Here is a 22,455-nt window from a genome sequence, read left to right as displayed (position 1 = left end):
ATAGTGAAAAATTTGAATATGTTGTAGTATCTCAGCCTACGCACAATTAAGCAGTTAAAGTCCATTCTTCAATTGTGAAAACCTTGTTTAACATGAGAATGACCACTCACATTTAATCTGCCCAACACTGATAGATTTCAAAATCATTTTTTAATGGCCATAGCTTTATTTGGGGGAGCAGCATGGAAAGGTTTTATTTTAACCTCTGCTAAATCCATGTAAGTTGATGGGTGGACACAACCTAGGAAAAATGTGCCAATCTCTCTTATGTCAGTTTTAGAAGACAGAATAAAAAGTAAGGCCAGGCCCGGTGGCTCATGCCTGTAATGGTGGCTCATACTTGTAATCCCAGCACTTTGGGGAACCAAAGAAGGAGAATTGCTTGAGTCCAGGAGTTCAAGGCCAGCCTGGGCAACATTGCCAGACCCCATCTCTACAAAACCTAAACATTAAAAAATTAGCCAGGCGTGTTGGTGCATGCCTGTAGTCCCAGATACTTGGAAGGCTGTGTGGCAGGAGGATTGCGTTAGTCCAGGTGTTTAAGGCTGCAGTGAGCTATGATCATGCCACTGCATTCCAGCCTGGGTGACAGAGCAAGACCATGTCTTTAAAAATAATAATAAATAATAAGTAGAATTAGCATTTCCGGCTTTAACTAGAGCTAGCCTTAATCGTAAGAGAATTCCAGTGAAATGAAAAATGGCTGCATAGATCCATAAATGCCTGCACGCATCTACGCAGAAGCTGTCTTGTTTGCTCCTTCCTGGGTGAAGATGAGACGCTATAAAAAGAACCTAGTCAAGGTCTGCCAAGAGCACCATGTAGCTCGAGAGAGAAGCTTCCTGACACCCACCTGGTTGTCCGAGGTGCTGTTCTCATTGCCCATGGTGATTCAGGGTCCCCAGCGTCCCCAGAATTTTGTCAGAGGTGACTGGAAGAAACAAAAGGGTATAAACATCTGTGAAATGAAAAAAGATCTGAGGTTTTTTATGTCTGCTCATCTCCCCAAACTCTAAAGCCAGATGATGGGAAATGTTTATCTCTACGGTCACATCATGGAAAATTACTTTTGAAGGGTTTTCTTTCGTGATCTGCCATCCAGGTTTCTTTCCCAATACGGGCTGGTGTTTTCATTCCCCACCCCGGGGTTGGCAGACACTTCTGAAAAACGGGTTTGTTACTGAGACTCTGAGCTAGTGCCAGCGTACACATATACGTATATATACAAACAGAGTGACAAAAGGGTTCCGTTTGCCAAAGGGCCTGAGGAATGCTGCTTGTCAGATTATTTTCTGCTTCTAATTGTGTTCAGTTTGGAAATTCAGAGCGTGGCTGGTTTCCCACTGTTGGTGACAGCAGAGCTCGGTGTCAGACATCAGGAGGCGTGAAATCCACTGCTCTCCAACAACATATGGTTTTTATTTTTTTTACTTTAAACACTTGTTTCATCAAATCAGTTTCACTTCTGCACACACTTTTTATCAAGGCAGAATGGCTTTCTTGCTGAGGAAAATGGGTGATTGGGACCAGACGAGATCATGTAAGGCAGCACACTGCCAGGTCAACTAGAATCATTTCATGGGCTCACTTAGTGACATGGTTTATTAATGATCTTTCTTTCCTTTCTCTTTTTTTTTTTTTTTTTTTTTTTTGAGATGGAGTCTCACTCTGTCACCCAGGCTAGAGTGCAGTGGCACGATCTCGACTCACTGCAACCTCCACCTCCTGGGTTCAAGCAATTCTCTGCCTCAGCCTCCTGAGTAGCTGGGATTACAGACACCCGCCACCATGCCTGGCTAATTTTTGTATTTTTAGTAGAGACGGCGTTTCACCATCTTGGCTGGTCTTGAACTCCTGACCTCGTAATCCACCCACCTTGGATCCTGTAGTGATCCAAAATCCAAAGTGTTGGGATTACAGGCGTGAGCCACCGCGCCCGGCCTATTAATGATCATCTTAATTAGGGTGCTTCCCACACAGTTCACAGAGAAGCCCAGTGTATTTACTGAGCTCATCCAACTGAATTCCATTTGACACTGTAACATATTCAGGCCTAGAGGTGTTACCTTCACTTTTTCTAGTTAGAAAAACTAAATTACAGAAAATCTTTGAGAATCATAGACTTTTAGAGCTGGAGCCGTAGAGATGACCAGTCTAACCCAGTGGGGGAACTCAGGCTGGAAAAGGTAAGGAACTTGCCAAAGACTCAGTTTGGGGAGGCCAAAAGTTGGAAATAAACCTCAAACTCCAGCCTTCTAATTGAAGATTTCTTCATGGAAATATGGTTTTCATCATAGTGTTTCCTCGGAGAGCTTAAAATTCACCCATTGACTTGCTTATTCATTTAAGCAACATTGATTGCGTAGCCACCCTGCACTACGCGTACTGAACAATCACTGGAAAATAAAACGGAAGTGGTTCAAACAGGCCCAATTAAAATGCCTCCAAACTGAGAAAACTGAGTGACGTCACCACAGCATTCAATTCTTTCACTCCTAACCCTTTAATCAAAAGGATATGATACCTTAATCCTTTCTTGCCTTTTGCTGTAGACATACACACACACACACACACACACACACACACACACAATCACATGCTCAGAGAATGTAAAAATCTACATGCATTTAAAATTAATCACTTCCATTTATTTTTTATGTTCATTTGGAAGATGATCCCTCATTTGAAAATATTGAGTGTTAGAAGAATCACTGCCTTATCAATTATTAACTTTCTTGTATCTTCCAGGTTGAATCATAAGGTTGAATGTAATATTAATTTGTGACAATCATTAACCAAATTAAATACAATAATCTTATTAAAAATCAAGGCATCTGAACTAGCTTTTTAAACAAACAGACTAAAGAAACCGGCAAAACTCCTGGTGAGGTGTAAATTGTAAAACCGCCGAGGGAAGCCTGGCTGCGTCTGGAATCCTCTTCTAGGGAACTCTGCAACCACCACCCTCTTGGGCTTTCCCAAGACAGAACCCAAGGTGCACACATCTCTGCCTCCTACTTACATTCGGGGGTGGTCTGGACTTGGAGGCTGCGGGCGCATGGAAATTCTGCCCTTCAGCAACTGGACTTTCTCCTCCTCCGTTCAGAATTGTGCGAGTTCTAAGCAGAGCCCCTGACACACCTCAAGCAGTCGGGCAAACAGCGCGTCTCCGCCCTCGCACTGGTGCAAGCCAGCTGCACTTCATACCTGGGCAGGAGCCGTGCAGAGCCGTCGCGATTAGACAAGCGTTCCTGCCCACGGGGAATCAGCGTTTCCCAGCCCGTCAGTTTCAGGGCCTTTCACACAGGGATTTTCCCCGTTATTACATCAGCAGGGCTCCTTTCAGAAAAGGCTTATCCAAAATAAGCGGCCCCTGCCATCCGATTGGCCGCACCTAGCAGCTCAGAACTGTCCCTTTCAAGGAGCCTTGCGCCAGGAACCTCTCACTTCTCTCTTGCCCTTTATGCAGTCGGGCCGGGAACAAACCTTTCTTTCTAAAAATAAGCTAACTGCTCCCAGGCCTTCCTGTTTGCACCTGGGCAAATTCCGCCGTAAATAATGTGGAGATGCACATACAAAAAGAAAAAAAAACTTGCAAAAATGTGATGACGCGGCAGTCTGGCACCTGTTTATGGAGTGTGCAGAATGTACTTACCCAGGCGTGGCTTGAGTTTCGGCAAGTGAGGTCATAAAAAGTAGCAGGCTTGCCCAGAACGCTGATAGGCAGACTTGCCGGCCCACCCTGGGTGGAGGAGGCCCTGTGGACCTCGGGTGGGGCAGAGAGTACCGACCCAAAGACCCTCCTGCCCCACAGCCTCCGGCCGCCCGCAGTTCCTCCAGTTATTACCACTCAGCCATCCTTTGCATGCACGCAACTAGTTTCTGTTTTGTGTAGGGCAGAACCTTTCAGGCAAATGGAAGCGCCTTACCCCTGCCACATGGCAGGACCACTCCATGGAAACAAATTAGCATTTATTTCATCAAAGGCTTCCCGGAGACCAGGCATCTTACCAAGCTCAGAAGACCCTTAGGAGCTCCTTGGAGGTGGTGCAGGAAGCTAGATGAGGAGGGGGAGCTCAGTGCCCCGCTTCTGGTTGGAACAGAGCAGAAGCGTGTATGTTTCAACAGATGAATGGATAAACAAAATGCCGTCTCTCCATACAGTGGAATATTCTTCAGACATGAAAAGGAATGAAGTACTGACGCATGCTACAACGAGGAGGAACTCCAAAAGCCTCACCCGAAGTGAAAGAAGCCGGGCACAAAAGGTCATAGATTTTGCGATTCCATTGATAGGAAATAGCCAGAGTTAGGCAAATTCATAGAGCCAGAAACCAGACTGGTTGTTGTCAGGGGCTGGGGGAAAGGGAAGTATCGGCTTAATGGGCACAGGATTTTATTTTAGGGTGATGAAAATGTTTTGGAACGAAATAGAAGTGGTGGTTTCACAACATTGTGATATACTAAATGCCACTGAATTGCTCACTTTTAAATGGTTAATTTTATGTAAGGTGAATTTTACCCGAAGTTTTACAAGTGTATATGTTTCATATATGGGGTTTCTGCATAAGACATTGTTTGAAAGAAGAATTTGCAGCCCTAAAAAAGAATGAGTTCACGTCCTTTGCAGGGAGGGACATGGATGAAGCTGGAAGCCATCATCCTCAGCAAACTAACACAGGAACAGAAAACCAAACACCGCATGTTCTCACTCATAAGTGGCAGTTGAACATTGAGAACACATGGACACAGGGAGGGGAAAAACATGCACCAGGGCCTGTTGGGGGTTAGGGGTGAGAAGAGGGAACTTGGAGGACGGGTCAATAGATGCAGCAAACCACCATGGCACACATATACCTATGTAACAAACCTGCACGTTCTGCACATGTATCCTGTTTTTTTTTTTTAGAAGAAATAAATAAATAAAACGAATTAAGTCTAGTTTTACATGAAAAAAAAAAAAAGAATTCCACTACCAGGTTAAAAAAAAAAATGTTTGGAGGGATGAGAGACAAGACTGTTTGCCTCTTCCCCCTCAAAAAACCACAGAAGAATTTTTCTTTTTCTTTTTTTCTTTTTTTCTTTTTTGAGACAGTTTCACTCTGTCACTCAGTCTGGATGAAGTGCAGTGGCGCTATCTCAGCTCACTGAAACCTCTGCCTCTAGGGTTCAAGCGATTCTCCTGCCTCAGCCTCCCTAGTAGCTGGGACTACAGGCACCCATCACCACGCCAGACTAACTTTTGTATTTTAAGTAGAGACGGGGTTTTGCCATGTTGGCCAGGTTGGTCTCCAACTCCTAGGCTCAAGCGATCCGCCTGCCTCAGCCTCCCAAAGTGCTGGGATTACAGGCATAAGCCACCATGCCTGGCCACAGAAAAATTTTTCTAAGAAGGAAAATCTTATTAGGCAAAATGTCTTGAATGAGCCAATTGGGAATGGCGGCAAGTCTTCAACAGGCGGCAAAACACAGGGAAAGCCCTAGCAAAGGAAGGAGAAGAACTAGGGGCTACTCCTGAAGACTGCGGGGGAGGGAGGGAGAGAGGATGGCTCACCAAAATGGCGGCGGCACAGGGGACTTGGCAGGCGGGGCATGTGCAATCTTCCATCTTCAGCTGTGTGCGCTGCTGTGATGTAAAATCCAAAAAGCACCCTCCAGAAACCACTTTCCAGAAACCACCCTCCAGAAACTGTCAACTCTGCGGCCCACACAAATGCCTGGGGTGATTGGGCCTTCTGTGAGAATGTGAATGCTCTGAGCAGAGAGGACAGCCTGCTCTGGTCAGCTCCGGCTGCTGTAACACCACCACAGATTCAGTGGCTTCAGTAACAGTTACTGTCTCATCTTCCTGGAGGCTGGACGTTCGAGGTCAAGGTGTTACCTGGGTTGGTGTCTTCTGAGTCCTCTCTTTTTGGCTTGTGGATGGCAGTCTTCTCCCCATGTCTTTACATGGTCTTCCCTCTTTGCCCGTCTATGTCCTAATCTCTTCTTCTAAGGACAACAGCCGTGTTGGATTAGGCGCCCCCATAGGGCTTCATTTTACCTTAATTACCTCTTGAAAAGGTCTTATCTCCAAAGGCAATCACATTCTAAGGTACTAGGGTTAGGATTTCAACATAACGAATTTCGTGGGGACACAAACAAATTAAGCATCTTACAGAAGAAGAAACTTGGAGTTGGAAGAAGCTGGGGGAAATGTAAAGCTGAGGCATTTAGAGATGTCTTTGGGAAGGCAATGACACCCCACAGTGCTCAGAATGGGGCAGTTTAAACCAATCTTAACTAAAGCTTCAGACCACAGAGGTGAGAAAGGCCTCAGGTGTGCAGGGACTGACTTTTTTTTTTTTTTTTTTTTTTTGAGACAGAGTCTCATTCTGCCGCCCAGGCTGGAGTACAGTGGTGCAATCTTGGCTCACTGCAACTTCTGTCTCCCGGGTTCAAGCAATTCTTCTGCCTCAGCCTCCCGAGGAGCTGGGACTACAGGCACATGCCACCACACCCAGCTAATTTTTGTAGTTTTAGTAGAGACGGGGTTTCGCCATGTTGGCCAGGATGATCTCGAACTCTTGACCTCGTGATCCACCTGCCTCAGCCTTCCAGAGTTCTGGGATTATAGGCGTGAGCCACCGCACCTGGCTTTTTTTTTCAGACAGGGTCTCACTCTGTCACCCAGGCTGGAGTGCAGTGGCATGATCATGGCTCATTGCAGATTTGATCTTCTGGGCTCAAGCGATCATCCCACCTCAGCCTCCCAACTAGCTGGGACTACAGGTGTGAGCCACCATACCCCCACTGATTTTTTTATTTTTATTATTATTATTTTTTTAACATTTTGGGCTCCTGGAATGTAAAGTGCAAAGCATTTAAACACTGAGGGCACAGAGGGAATGGCCTTGGAACAGAGAAGCTGTGATGAAGGAAGAGGAAAGGATGTTCGCCGGGAGGGGTGGGTTTGGTTAAGTTCTGCACCAGCGGTCTCGGCTCACTGCAACCTCCGTCTCCCGGGTTCAAGTGATTCTTCTGCCTCAGCCTCCCGAGTAGCTGGGATTACAGGCATGCACTACCACGCCTGGCTAACTTTTGTATTTTTAGTAGTGATGGGTTTTCATCATGTTGGCCAGGCTGGTCTCAAAGTCCTGACTTCAGGTGATCTGCCCACCTCAACCTCCCAAAGTGCCAGGATTACAGGCGTGAAACACCATGCCCAGTCTAATTCACTTCTTATTAATGCATTTCATAAACATTGAGTTTTTTGTTTCTTTGTTTATTTGTTTGTTTGAGATGGAGTCTCACTCTGTCGCCCAGGCTGGAGTGCAGTGGCACGATCTGGGCTCACTGCAACCTCTGCTTCCTGGGTTCAAGTGATTCTCCTGCCTCAGCCTCCTGAATAGCTGAGACTACAGGTGCGTGCCGCCACACCCAGCTAATTTTTGTATTTTTACTAGAGACAGGGTTTCACCATGTTGGGCAGGCTGGTCTCGACCTCCTGACTTCAGGTGATCCCCCCACTTCGGCCTCCTAAAGTGCTGGGATTACAAGCATGAGCCACCGCGCCCGGCCAACATTGAGTTTTTGTTTTTGTTTTTTTAATGTGCCAAACTCTGTTAGGTGCTCATGTCCTCTTTCATACTTAGGGCAAAGCTATGAGATACGTTTTGTCCTTTTTTTTTTAATAGCAGATGAACTGCCAAAGACCTTAAGTGCACATAAGTGGTTTGGCCAAAGTCCACCAGAGAGCAGGAGGGAGGATGGAGATCCTGCATTCAATGAACAACGTGACACTACCACCTTGAGAAGATTTTTGCAAAGAATTCAAAGATAACTTCAGTCTTTATCTCTTGTTTATTTAGATTTATAACAGAGCATGGTTTTCTAGTTGTTGGCAACTAAAGCTGGTTTGGAAGGTACCAGCTCATGTGATCCCTCTCCTTGATCAGGGAGGAGAGTGGAAGGTGCAGGTTTGGGCCAGGTGACTAATCACTGTGTCTGAGGCAGCCTAGCAGAAATGGGTAGCCAGAACCATGGCCAAGATGACCAAGAGCATAACTGGGGACTTGGGCCCTATGGGCAGGTCTGCAAGAGAAGGGGAAATGGAAACCTGAGAACCAACACAGCAGCAAGACTGCAGAACCCACAGTGGGCGGAGCAGGTGGAAGACATTGCTAGGACCGTGAGGTCTAGGCCAGGCTGATGCCCCATTTTATACATTGCTCATGGGGTGGAGAGGGGCAGGGAGCTAAGGAATCGGAGACAAGATCACACAGGTCTTGGCCGGGTACGGTGGCTCACGCCTGTAATCCCAGCACTTTAGGAGGCTGAGGCAGGTGGATCGCCTGAGGTCAGGAGTTCGAGATCAGCCTGGCCAACATAGTGAAACGCCGTCTCTACTAAAAATACAAAAAATTAGTTGGGCATGGTGGCAGGCGCCTGTAATCCCAGCTACTCTGGAGGCTGAGGCAGGAGAATCGCTTGAACCCCCTAGGCGGAGGTTGCAGTGAGCCAAGATTGTGCCATTGCACTCCAGCCTGGAGAAAAACTCAAAAAAAAAAAAAAAAAAAAATTACACAGGTCTCATTTCATCAATGGTAAGATGAAGGCTCAGAGAGGTTTTGCAGCTTGCCCAAAGTCTTTACCCCATACTTCTCTGTTAGTACAGCCTAGTAATGATCTATTGGGATTGTTGATATGTTAGACAATCGCATCATGTTTTCTATTAGAGTTTTTATTCCCTATTGAAAAAATTATCTTTTTTTTGCAACATGATAGAAATGTATCTGTTTTATAAGTTTAATAAATTCTGATTTTTCTCCTACATAGAATAATTTAGATTGTTAGTGCTGGAAGAAACTTGAAGACCACCCTCTCCAAAGCCTCTTTTTACAGATGAGAAAGCTGAGGCCTAGAGGTTGGAAATGATTTACCCAACATCCCACAGTCTTTCAGTTCCAAGGCTGGAACCAGAACTGGCTTCACACAGGCTTGCCTCCTCTCATCTCGACCAGGGCCCTACAGGCTCCGAACTGCTTCTCCAGACCAGACCAGCAAGCTCAGATCAGAACCGCGTTTTCTGCCATGGCATTGCTCCCCAGCCACAGAGGCCTCAGGCAGTCGGGTTCTGCGTCAGTGGAGGACATGATCCAAGTTGTATTTGCTCATCGAGGGGGAGCTCAGGTTCACCTGACCCAGCAGCTCCTGTGGCTGCTTGACAAACCCAGCGACCTAAGCCTGTTGCTATTCACAGATAGCCCAGCCCTCATCCTAGGGCCATCAGGAGACCTCAGCTTCTTTCTCCGGTGACTGAATTCAGTGCTCTAACTCCCTACCTTGCACAGCTGAGCATGGAGCTACTAATAGCTCTGTTATCACGTTCCCGTTTTAATACAAACAAACAGCCGTAGCCCAGGAAAGAGATTTGTTAGAGAGGTTGCTTGCCTTCTGCTCTGGCAGGAGACCTTCACAGCACCAAGAACTTGGCTGCTCTGTGGGGTTTGAGTGAAATGATGACTCTTCCTTCACACCCTCCCCTTAGCCTCCTGTTTTCTTCCCTTCCTCCACCTCTGAGGCCACCTAGAAATTTTGATGTAGAAAATTCCAATCTTGTAGAACATCAGGGCTGGGAAAACCTTAGAGATTCCCTGCTCTCATGACACAGTGACCAGACACAGGACTGACATATCCACCCCTCTGCTCGTGAGAGGCTGGGCCGGTTATTAGTTATTGCTTGTCATCTCCAAATCCCCCACATTCAGATGTTGGGGGACTCTACAAGCCCCATTTCTGCTTTGCCAACTGCTCTTCAAGAAGCTCTGCCAGGAGGGGCCAGAGGCCAGAGGAGGAAGAAGGACAGGGAACACACTCCTTCCGGTCTGTTTCTTGTTTCTGTGAGCAGCACCGTGGCCCACTGCTTCACCCAGGCAGTAGCAGTTCCCTCCCTCAGCGGTGAAAGAACCAAGTTGGCAGTTTTACTGATTCCTGCAGCACGAGCCACATGGTGCTCCCTCAAAGACGCCAGCTCCAGCCACCTGGAGCCCCCTCCATGGAGCTCTGAGGTTCACTTCTGTGGGGCTCCTCCTCTAATCTTCCAAATTTTAATAATTTCAACTTCTACTCTTTGCTCCCCCAGGCTTAAGGGTGGTAGCTGCTTTCTGAAGTTGCTACCTTCCATTACACCTGAGAGTTTGCTTTTTGCCTTTCTACTTACATAGATAAAAATTTTTCATATATTGAATTCTATTAAAATAACTGGGAGGTTTGGCTGGGAGCGGTGGCTCATGCTTGTAATCCTAGCACTTTGGGAGGCCAAGGCAGGCCAATCACCTGAGGTCAAGAGTTCTAGATCAGCCTGGCCAACATGGCGAAACCCTGTCTTTTTTTTTTTTTTTTTTTTTTTTTTGAGACAGTCTTGCTCTGGCACCAGGCTGGAGTGCAGTGGCGTGATCTCGGCTCACTGCAACCCCCACCTCCTGGGTTGAACCGATTGTCCAGCCTCAGCCTCCCGAGTAGCTGGGATTACAGGCATGCGCCACCACACCCAGCTAATTTTTGTATTTTTAGTAGAGACGGTGTTTTACCATGTTTGCCAGAATGGTCTCAATCTCCTGACCTCATGATCCACCCGCTTCAGCCTCCCAAAGTGCTGGGATTACAGGCATGAGCCACCGTGCCTGGCCAGGGTGAAACCCCATCTTTACTAAAAATACAAAAATTAGCCAGGCATGGTGGCAGGTGCCTGTAGTTCCAGCTATTTGGGAAGCGGAAGCAGGAGAATCATTTGAACTCGGGAGGTGGAGGTTGCAGGGAGCCAAGATCTTGCCACTGCACTCCAGCCTAGGTGACAAAGTGAGACTCCATCTCAAAACAAAAACAAACAAACAAACAAAAACAAAAAACTAGAAGGTTTTCATCAACTCTGACTGATATGCTGGCAGAGCTGAGATCCAAACCTAGGTTTTCTTTCTCCTAGTTCAGGACTCTGCACTGGAACCCAATAAATATTTGTTCAATTAAAGGAATAGTAAAGTGAGTTCACTCCATTCATTGGTTCCAGTGTTAATAAGATGTTGTTTCAGATTCCCATCACCACCACCACCAACAACAAAGTATCACCTAATTGCAGCCTAGACTTCCTGCCATCCAAGTGTCAAGCTCTATCACAGGCTATTAGAATTGAGAGGGACTATGGCCAGGCACAGCAACTCATACCTATAATCCCAGAACTTTGGGAGGCCGAGGTGGGCAGATCATGAGGTGAAGAGATCGAGACCATCCTGGTCACCATGGTGAAACCCTGTCTCTACTAAAAATACAAAAATTAGCTGGGCATGGTGGCGTGCACCTGTAGTCCCAGCTACTTGGGAAGCTAAGGCAGGAGAATCGCTTGAACCCGGGAGGTGGAGGTTGCAGTGAGCTGAGAATCCGCCACTGCACTCCAGCCTGGCAACAGAGCGAGACTCTGTCTTAAAACAAAAAACAAAAAACAAAAACAAACAAACAAACAACAAAAGAGCAGCGCAGAGCTGCAGAGCTGTCTCCTCTCTCCCCAGTTTGGCTGTGCCCTTCCCACTTCCCCGGCCACACTATGTCCCTCTCCACCTGGCCCTGTGTCACTGTCTGCCTGACCCTGCATCCCTGTCTACCTAGCCCTCTGTCTGCTCCCTGACCCAACTGGGTAATGGTCAGTGGTGAGGCCCAAGGACCAACGGGGCTAATCTAGTTGGACCATCGTCTTAGATTGGGCCACAGGCCTTTACCCAAGAGCCAACCTAAATTCGCCTTATTCAGAGACTACAGAGTCAGCATATTCCCTTGTTTTCATGGCTGGTGAGTGGTAGCTGGTAGCAAGCCAGCCCACAGCTGAACACCAACACATGAGGGATCTCAGCTGAAACCAAGAGAACCACCCAGAAGGGCTGCTAAGTCCATCCCAAGTTGCCAACCCACAGGATCAAAAGCTAAATAAATAAATTCTTGTCTTAAACCACTAAGTGTTGGGGTGGTTTGTGATGTTGCAAAAGCTAACTGATAAGATTTCCCCAGAGGCTCTCACTTTCCTTTCTTTCACACCAGCCTGTGCACCCAACTGTGGCTGGCAGTCATGAAGATCTAAGCATTGTATCCCAAAGGATGCCACGCAAGGGAAGACTGAGGGATGCGTCCAATCCCTCTCCACTGTTGAAATGACCATTTACCGGCATGGACCCTTGAGTGGCGGCCACCAGTGTTGTCTTGGTCTATGCCAGACCCAGTGTCATCAAGATGCTAGAGTGTGTCAACCTCTCTGGGGATGAGGCTCTGAGCATTCCATTCTGGAATTGCAAAATGGAAATATGATTTGCAGTAAAGGGCCTCTTTTTCCGCTGCTAGACCAGATGCTTGATGACACATTAAAATATAAGGTTCCCCTTACTCGCAATTTCCATACCGTCCCTCTCTGTAGACAAGATTAGCAAAAACCATATTTCTTATTAAAACAAGCTGCTGTAACCCACAAAAACTCAGACCTATGAGTTTGAACCCCAAAGCTGAACTATGCTGTCATTTTTAGATATAAATACAGTATCAACATCATGAAGAAGTGTGGGTTAAGGCAAAGGAGAGGGATGACAGAATGAAGGGGTGAGGAGGCTGTTCCAGCACAAACAACATGGGAGAGATTTTGAGAGAGGGATAGTGTCAGTGCCAACTACACCAGAGCCAAAGAGATAATTCCTGATGACACACATGTCAGAGCAGAACTAAGAAACTGCAGATATTTGCCTTCCATATGACATCATAGGACTTCACCAATGCAATCATCTGGCCTCAGAGAGAGTTTTCGCTAACATCAGGCTACTTTACTATTTAAATTAAAAATAGCTTTTTAAAACCTCTGTTTCCCAGGCAAGCTTATTGAAAACAGTCTCACTCTGTCGCCAGGCTGGAGTGCAGTGGTGCAGTCTTGGCTCACTGCAACCTCCACCTCCTGGGTTCAAGCCATTCTCCTACCTCAGCCTCCTGAGTAGCTGGGACTACAGGCACGCACCGCCATGCCCAGCTGATTTTTGTATTTTTAGTAGAGATGGGGTTTCATCAAGTTGGCCAGGATGGTCTCGCTCTCCTGACCTTGTGATCCACCTCGGCCTCCCAAAGTGCTGGGATTAAAGGTGTGAGCCACCGCGCCTGGCCGATAACAACTATTATATAATTTTTAAATGTCCTTCATTAATAAGACTTTGTTAAGTACCATTTGGCCAGTTTATACTTCTCCCCAGCAAGAGCAAGAACAGAAGAACACCTTAATCAGATTTGTTTTTTGTGGGCTTTTTTGAGAGGGAGTCTCTCTCTGTCACCCAGGCTGGAATGCAGTGGCACAATCTCTGCTCACTGCAACCTCTGCCTCCCAGATTTGAGTGATTCTCCTGCCTCAGCCTCCCAAGTAGCTGAGATTACAGGCGTGCACCACCACAACCAGCTAATTTCATATTTGTTTGTTTTTAAGTTAGCTTTTGTGGTAACTGAAAATAATAGAGGCCTCCAGTTACCTGTCTCCCAATACTTCCTCCCAAAGTGATATAAAACAATGAGAAAGGAAAAATAAATGTACACAAAAGGTAGACTTTCTATAACTTGAAGACAGAAAATAAAACAGAGAAGTGTAATCACTTTTCAAAACTGTAAATAAAAAGAGGAAAGTCAGAAAATCCTGGATTTTTCTCATGATCCTGCCCTCACCCTACCACAAGTGTTTGTAGAGAACAAAGGTAGACCCAGTTCCCTAGAAACAGTTGGGACAATACAGAGGGCAGCTAGTGAAAGGCGCCTACATTTGTCTAGAATTATTGTCAGATGATTAAGTATACCCAAACATAGAAAATTCTTTAACAAGTGTCTGAGCAGGTCACAGCAGGGACTATTACAAAGGAATTTCAAAGCACATGGAATTTAAAGGGATAGGTACGGCCGGGCACGGTGGCTCATGCCTGTTACCCCAGCACTTTGGGAGGCCAAGGTGAGTGGACGACTTGAGGTCAGGAGTTTGAGACCAGCCTGGCCAACATGGCAAAACCCCGTCTCTACTAAAAATACAAAAATTAGCTGGGTGTGGTGGCTGGCGCCTGTAATCCCAGCTACTTGGGAGGCTGAGGCAGGAGAATCGCATGAACCCGGGAGGTAGAGGCTGCAGTGAGTAGAGACTGCGTCACTGCACTCCAGCCTGGGTGACAGAGTGAGACTCCATCTCAAAAATAATAAAGGTTAAAAAATAATAATAGTGCCAGGCGCAGTGGCTCACGCCTGTAATCCCAGCACTTTGGGAGGCCAAGGCAGGCGGATCACCTGAGGTCGGGAGTTCGAGACCAGCCTGACCAACATGGAGAAACCCCGTCTCTACTGAAACTACAAAATTAGCCAGGGGTGGTGGCACATGCCTGTAATCCTGGCTACTCGGGAGGCTGAGGCAGGAGAATTGCTTGAACCCGGGAGGCGGGAGGTTGCAGTGAGCCAAGATCACACCACTGCACTCCAGCCTGGGCAACAAGAGTAAAATTCTGTCTCAAAAAATAATAATAATAATAGTAATAATAATAACAAAGGGATAGACAGAATGCAAAGGGCAGCCTTCAAAATGCATGGCTTCTAGGGGGAAAAAAAGGCAGAAATGATAATAGGAATACCCAATGGCAACTGGGTGTTTGTCTTGGTCCATCTTCTGTTCCTATAACAGAATACTATAGACTGGGTAATTTATAATACAAAGAAATGTACTTCTTACAGTTCTGGAGGCTGGGAAATCCACGGTTAAGGAGTCACATGCGGTGACGGCTTTCTTGCTGGTGGGAGGACTCTCTGCAGAGTCCTGAGATGGTCAGAGGCATCACATGGCAAGAGGCTAGAGTACGCCAAACTGGCTTTCATAACAGGCCCACTCTGTTGATAACTAACCCCCTCCCATCATGATCCATTAATCTATTAACTCATGAGTGGATTAATTCATCTTCCTCCTATTAAAGGCCCCACCTTTCAATGCTGCCACATTGGGGATTAAATTTCAACAAGAGTTTTGGAAAAGACAAACATTCAAACCACAGCAGTGTTAAATGGGGAAAAGAAAGAAAAAGAGAAAAGTTAGAGTTCTATGAAAAGAAAAGAGCATCACAAAATATAAAGGACTCAGAAACTTTCTTGAACCTCACCCTAACGAACATGGCCTCTGTACAGACAGACCAGGGGACTGTTAAACTAGGAATCCCGTAAAACATCTCAGTGCCATAAAAATGGACAAGAAGAAGGTCAACAAATCCACACAGAGCTTTTGAAAAACAAAACAGAAAAAGGAGATAATATTTTACACATATTACTTGAGGAAAATCTTCCTTACACCCTGAGACCAGCTATGAAGAGGAACAAAATTCTAACTCAGCACTCCAAACAGAATAAAATATTCTCAAGTCTGCATTTGAGCATATATAAAATACCTTGAATCAGAAATTCAAACATGCAAATAGAAATGGACAAAAAGCAAGGAGGAATAAAAAGATTGTCGATCGAACTCCAGAAAAAAAATAAGAAAAAGACAAAATTATCTCAGAAATAAATAAATCATAAGGCACCCAAGGGATAACAGATTTAAATTAAAATTCAATAAAGGGCATTAAAAAAATCAGGAAAATGGCCAGGCACGGTGGCTCACACCTGTAATCCCAGAACTTTGGGAGGCCGAGGTTGGCAGATCACCTGAGGTCAGGAGTTTGAGACCAGCCTGACCCACATGGAGAAACCCTGTCTCTACTAAAAATACAAAAATTAGCTGGGCATGGTGGCACATGCCTATAATCCCAGCTACTCGGAAAGCTGAGGTAGGAGAATCACTGGAACCTGGGAGGTGGAGGTTGCGGTGAGCCGAGATCGCGCCATTGCACTCTAGCCTGGGCAACAAGAGCAAAATTCCATCTCAAAAAAAAAAAAAAAAAAAATCAGGAAAGCAATGAAGAGGATAAGAAATGGCATAAAGAAATAAATAAAAAGGATCAGAGAGAAAGTAAGAAAATAGGAGACAGGCAAAGAAGGAATTACAGTTCTATTGTTGGAGTGCCTGAAATAAAAACAAAACAATGGAACAGAGCTAAAATTTAAAATGTTTGATTCAAGAAAAATTTCTAGAAACAGGAAAATACCTGAATCTACGTGCTGAAAGGACTCACTAGATACCTGGGAAAATTAACCCAAAACAATCAATTCCAAGACATGTCCCAGTAAAACTATTAGATTTCAAAGACAAAAGATAAAAGCCCTCCAGACAAGAAGATCTAATAACTTACAAAACCAAAAGAATTAGAGTGGCATCCTATTTTTTTTTCTTTTTTTTTTTTTTTTGAGACAGAGTCTTGCTCTGTAGCCCAGGCTGAAGTACAGTGGCTCGATCTCGGCTCACTGCAAGCTCTGCCTCCCAGGTTCACACCATTCTCCTGCCTCAGCCTCCCGCGTAGCTGGGACTACAGGCGTGAGCCACCACGCCCGGCCAATTTTTTTGTATTTTTAGTAGAGACGGGGTTTCACCATGTTAGCCAGGATGGTCTCGATCTCCTGACCTCGTGATCCACCCACCTCGACCTCCCAGAGTGCTGGGATTATAGGCTTGAGCCACCGCGCCTGGCCGGCATCCTATTTTTTTAAAATCAATAAACAAAGCAAGATAACAATGAATCAGCATTAAAAAAGAAAAAAAAAAAAACTCATGAATGAAAGTGTGAACCAAAGATTTTATACCCAGCCAAGCTGTTCTTCATATATCAAGGCTAGAGAAAAGCAATTTTCAACATACAATAGGCCAGGCTCAATAGCTTACGCCTGTAATCCCAACACTTTGGGAGGCTGAGGCGGGCAGATCACCTGAGGTCCAGAGTCCGAGACCAGCTGGCCAACATGGCAAAACACCATCTCTACTAAAAGTACAAAAAATTAGCTGGGCATGGTGGTGCACGACTAGAGTCCCAGCTACTCGGGAGGCTGAGGCAGGAGAATTGCTTGAACCCGGGAGGTGGAGGTTGCAGTGAGCCGAGGTCGTGCTATTGCACTCCAGCCTGGGCAATAAAGTGAGACTCCATCTCAAAAAAAAAAAAAAAAAAAGGCCAGGCACGGTGGCTTATGTCTGTAATCCCAGTACTTTGGGAGGCCGAGGTGGGTGGATCACAAGGTCAGGAGATCGAGACCATTGTGGCTAACACGGTGAAACCCCCTCTCTACTAAAAATACAAAAAATTAGCTGGGCGTGGTGGCGGGAGCCTGTAGTCCCGGCTACTCGCGAGGCTGGGGCGGGAGAATGGCGTGAGCCTGGGAGGTGGAGCTTGCAGTGAGCCGAGATCACGCCACTGCACTCCATCCAGCCTGGGCGACAGAGCGACTCCGTCTCAAAAAAAAAAAAAAAAGCCGGGCGTGGTGGCTCATACCTGTAATCCCAGCACTTTGGGAGGCCGAGGCGGGTGGCTCACCTGAGGTCAGGAGTTCAAGACCAGCCTGGGTAAACTGGTGAAACCCCGTCTCTATTAAAAATACAAAAAATTTAGCTGGGCGTGGTGGTGGATGCCTGTAATCCCAGTTACTCGGGAGGCTGAGGCAGGAGAATCACTTGAACCCGGGAGGCAGAGGTTGCAGTGAGCCGGGATTGCACCACTGCACTCCAGCCTGGGCAACAAAGTGAGACTCTGTCTCAAAAAAAAAAAAAAAAAATACAGTAACTTACTGAATTCTACACCCATGAGATTCAGTCTTGAGGAATCTACTAGATGATGTATTTCATCCAACCAAGTGATAACTGGGAAAACTTTAGTAAAAGCACTGAGGATGAGGATTTAAAAATAGGTAAATGTACATCTAAAACTAAAACAACTCTTAGATAAAAGGGGAAATACAAAAATACAAATTTAAATTACAAAATACAAAATAATAATAATTGTAAGTGCCCAACATGTTCTTCCTGCCTGCTACCTAGATACAGCCTATTTATCAAGAGGGAGGATTGCAATAGAGAGAGTTTAATACAAATAGAGCTAGTTTTATTACTACTTAAATTGGCCTCCCCCAAAATTCAGAGTCTAGGGTTTTCCAAAGATAGTTTGGAGGACAGGGAGCTAGGGAATGGGTGCTGCTAATTGGTTGGGGATGCAATCATAGGAATGTGGAAAAAAGGCCCTCCTGTGCTGAGTCCAATTCTGGGGGATGGGGTGTGGGGCCACAGAGGAGTCGCTGGTCTAGGTGGAATCATCTGGTAATCAGAAATGCCAAACTCTGAAAACATCTTAAAAGGCTAACCCTAGGTTGTACTATAGTGATTTTATTTACAGGAATAATTGGGGAAGTTGCAAATCTTTTGACCTCAGGAACGAGTGTAATTTTTTTTTTTTTTTTTGAGACAGAGTCTTGCTCTGTCACCCAGGCTAGAGTGCAGTAGCATGATTTTGGCTCACTGCAACTTCCGCCTCCCAGATTCAAGCAATTCTCCTGTCTCAGCCTCCTGAGTAGCTGGGACTACAGGTGCCCACCACCACACTTGACTAATTTTTGTATTTTTAGTAGAGATGGGGTTTCACCATGTTGGTCAGGCTGGTCTTGAACTCCTGACCATAGGTGATCCACCCACCTCAGCCTCCCAAAGTGCTGGGATTAGAGGCGTGAGCCACCGTGCCCGGCCAACTATGCCCACATCTTAGCAGAATTTAGGCCTCTCTTATCTTCCTAACTTGGTGGCCTTTCATTAGTTTTCTGCCTGCCTCAGCCTCCCAAAGTGCTAGGATTACAGGCGTAAGCCACTGCTCCTAGCCCTTTTCATTAGTTTTATAAAGGCAGTTTAGGGCTGGGTGCGGTGGCTCACACCTGTAATCCCAGCACTTTGGGAGGCTGAGGCAGGCGGATCATGAGGTCAGGAGATCAAGACCATCCTGGCTAACACGGTGAAACCCCGTCTCTACTAAAAATACAAAAAAATTAGCCGGGCGTGGTGGCAGGCACCTGTAGTCCCAGTTATATGGGGAGGCTGAGGCAGGAGAATGGCCTGAACCCAGGAGGCGGAGCTTGCAGTAAGCCGAGATCGCGTCATTGCACTCCAGCCTGGGTGACAGAGCAAGACTCCATCTCAAAAAAAAAAAAAAAAAAAAGGCGGTTTAGTTTTGGAAAGGGCTATTATCATTTAAACTATAAACTCCCAAAGTTATCTTGGCCCACATCCAGAAGTGACCACAGGCAGTTTGGAGGTTAAAGGCTAAATAGAGTTGGTTAGGTCAGATCTCTTTCAGTGTTACAACTTTTGCAAAGGCAGTTTTATAATGACAGCAAAAACATTACATATATATCAGAGTCAATGGGATGTATTTAAAGCAGTGATCAGAGGAAAATTCATTGCATCAAACATATTTGTCAGTGAAAATGAAAGAAGGAAAATAATGAATTAAATTCCCAACTCAGAAAACTGGAAAGGAAAAACAAAGTAAACTAAGAAAAGCACAAAGAAGAAAAAATAAAGTTAAAGGCAGAAATAAATGAAGTAGAGGAGAGAAAAATGAGTGATTAATGAACAAATCAAAATCCTAATTCTTTTTTTTTTGAGACAGAGTCTTGCTTTGTTGCCCGGGCTAGGGAGTGCAATGGTGTGATCTCAGCTCACTGCAATCTCCGCCTCCTGGGTTCAAGCAATTTTCCTGCCTCAGCCTCTGGAGTAGCTGGGATTACAGGTTCCCACCACTATGTCTGGCTAATTTTTGTAGTTTTAGTAGAGACGAGGTTTCACCATGTTGGCCAGACTGGTCTCAAACTCCCGACCTCAGGTGATCCACCCACTTCGGCCTCCTAAAGTGCTGGGATTACAGGTGTAAACCACCATGCCCAGACAAAAGCCTAATTCTTAAAAAAAGAATAAACTAGAAAAATTACTAGCTACCTTGATCAGAAAGAAAAAGGGAGAAAGCACAAACACACAAAATTACAAGAGGGAAATAGCCATTGTAACAGAAGAAATTTTAAACATTATAAGAGGCTGATTTGCAGATGTCTATGCAAATAAAAAAATGAAATGGATAGCATCCTAGTGAAATGAGGATTGCCAGAAATGACACCGTTAAAGTTACAACACTTAAACATACCTATTTCCACAGAAAAACAATAGAGAAATTTACTAAGGAACCATACCACAGCAAAAAGATCAGGGCCAGATAATTTCACAAGGGAATTTTACCAAATCTTTAAAGGTCAGATAGTCCCAGAGTGCTCTACAAATTATTCCATAGCATTCTAAAGGCAGAAGAACACCTTAATTCCTTTTACGAAGAATGACACTGATTCCTCAACCTGATAAAAATGGCACACACACACACAGAGACAAAAACTACAAACCAATATCACTCATGAACATGAGTGATGCAAAAATATTGAAAAAAATACTAGCAAACTCCAACACTATATACAGAAAATAATATACCATACTGCTATAGACTGAATGTTATACCCCCTGCCCCAAATTCATATGTTGAAATCTAATCTCCAATGTGAAGGTATTTGGAGGTGAGTCATCTGAGAGGTGATTAGGTCAGGAGGGCTCCATCTTCATGAATGAGATTAGTGCCCTTGTAAGAAGATACTTGAGAGAAATGGTCCCTTTATCATATGAGGATACATCAAGAAGGTGGCCATCTGCAAACCAAGAAGACGAATCTCACTGGGGCCTTAGCCAGCACCTTCATCTTGGACTTCCCAGCCTCCACAACTGTGAGAAATAAATTTCTGTTGTTTAATTCACCAGTCTATGATATTCTGTTATAGCAGCCTTGGCTGAATAAGACAATGACCTATAATCAAGAGGAAAAATAATCAATATAAGCAGATGCAAAGATGACTCAGAGCTTGGAATTAGCAAAGACTCAAACACAACTCTTACAACCATAACATAAATAATTTACTGGAAAAGGTAGATATAATAGTGGAAGACATAGGAAATTTCTGGAGGATATATATAGTGGAGGATATAGGAGAAATATGGAAACTCTGGGGGGAAATGGAAAAGTGCCTTAAGAGACATATCAACCAAAAGCAACTTGTGAAACTCGTTTGGATCCTGATTTTAAATAAATCAAAAGTTTTAAAAATGAGACAACCAGGGATATTTGAACACTGACACGATTTTTAATATTAAGTAATTATTTAATTTTTGTATGATAAGGATACTGTGGTTATACACTTACAAAAAGAGTCCTAATTTTTTAGAGATATGATATGGTGTGGCTTTGTCCCCACCCAAATCTCATCTTGAATTGTAGCTCCCATAATTTTCATGTGTCATGGGAGGGACCCAGTGGGAGGTAATTGAATCATGACGGTGGGTCTTTCCCATGCTGCTCTTGTGATAGCGAATAAGTCTCAAGAGATCTGATGGTTTTATAAAGGGGAGTTCCCCTACACCAGCTCTCTTGCCTGCCACCATGTAAGACATGACTTTGCTCCTCATTTGCCTTCTTCCATGATTGTGAGGCCTCCCCAGACATGTGAAACTGTGAGTCAATTAAACCTCTTTCCTTTATAAATTACCTGGTCTCAGGCATGTCTTTATTAGCAGCGTGAGAACAAACTAATACAAAATACATACTTAAATATTACTGATTAAACAATGGAAGTATTTGTTTTAAAACAATCCAACAGGGCCAGGAGCAGTGGCTCATGCCTGTAATCCCAGCACTTTGGGAAGCCAAGGCAGGTGGATCGCCTGAGGTCAGGGGTTCAGGACCAGCCTGGCCAACATGATGAAACCATGTCTCTACTAAAAATACAAAAATTAGCTGGGCTTGGTGGCGAATGCCTGTAGTCCCAGCTACTTGGGAGGCTGAGGAAGGAGAATCGCTTGAACCCAGGAAGTGGAGGTTGCAGCGAGCCAAGATCACACCACTACACTCCAGCCTGGGTGACAGAGTGACAGAGTGAGACTGTCTCAAAAAACAAACAAACAAACAAATAAAATAACAACAACAACAAAAAAAACCAGAAAACAACAAAAAATCGAACAGTGGAGGGAGGAAGGCAGATGTTAGCGGAAAGTAGGATAATAAATGAAATAAGATAAACCATTGTAGACAATTGTAGAAACCAGTAGTGGGTATGTAAGGATGCTTATAATATTCTCTCTACTTTGGTGTATACTCGAAAAGTCCATAATAAAATATTAAGAAAGAAAAGGAGACAGGGTGGAAGGGAGGAAAAGAAATGCTTCCTTCCTCATTTGTGACTAGAGCCCCCTCCAGTTCCTAAGCCAATCCTGGCCAAGTCAATCTCTGGCTTGTCAGTGGTGGGCTTTGGAATTAGGTCATCTCTTCATAAGCAGGCATCGAGCAATCTGCCAGTAATTTGGCTACTAAAGTAATCTAGTTTTGATTTGCATTTTCTTTCTTTTTTTTTTTTTTTGAGACAGAGCCTCGCTCTGTCGCCCAGGCTGGAGTGCAGTGG

General features: G+C 45.0%; 1 protein-coding gene across 9 annotated transcripts in view; it reads right to left on the bottom strand.

The window, feature by feature from the left end:
* TACC2 (transforming acidic coiled-coil containing protein 2) overlaps positions 1-931 on the bottom strand; it is a 229,954-nt gene extending 229,023 nt beyond the window's left edge. For all 9 annotated transcript variants that reach the window (XM_054522968.2, XM_054522970.2, XM_054522977.2 and 6 more), the window contains exon 1: positions 854-931. In XM_054522968.2, coding sequence (XP_054378943.2) covers positions 854-886 — 33 coding nt within the window. In that variant the 5' untranslated portion in view covers positions 887-931. The remainder of the gene's footprint in view (positions 1-853) is intronic.
* Between the last annotated feature and the right edge of the window lie 21,524 nt (positions 932-22,455).

Source organism: Pongo abelii, chromosome 8 (genome assembly GCF_028885655.2).
Source record: "Pongo abelii isolate AG06213 chromosome 8, NHGRI_mPonAbe1-v2.0_pri, whole genome shotgun sequence".
In the NCBI taxonomy this organism is placed as follows: Eukaryota; Metazoa; Chordata; class Mammalia; order Primates; family Hominidae; genus Pongo; species Pongo abelii.
Note: the sequence above shows the minus strand (reverse complement) of the source record. Positions and strands in the feature narration are given on the sequence as shown.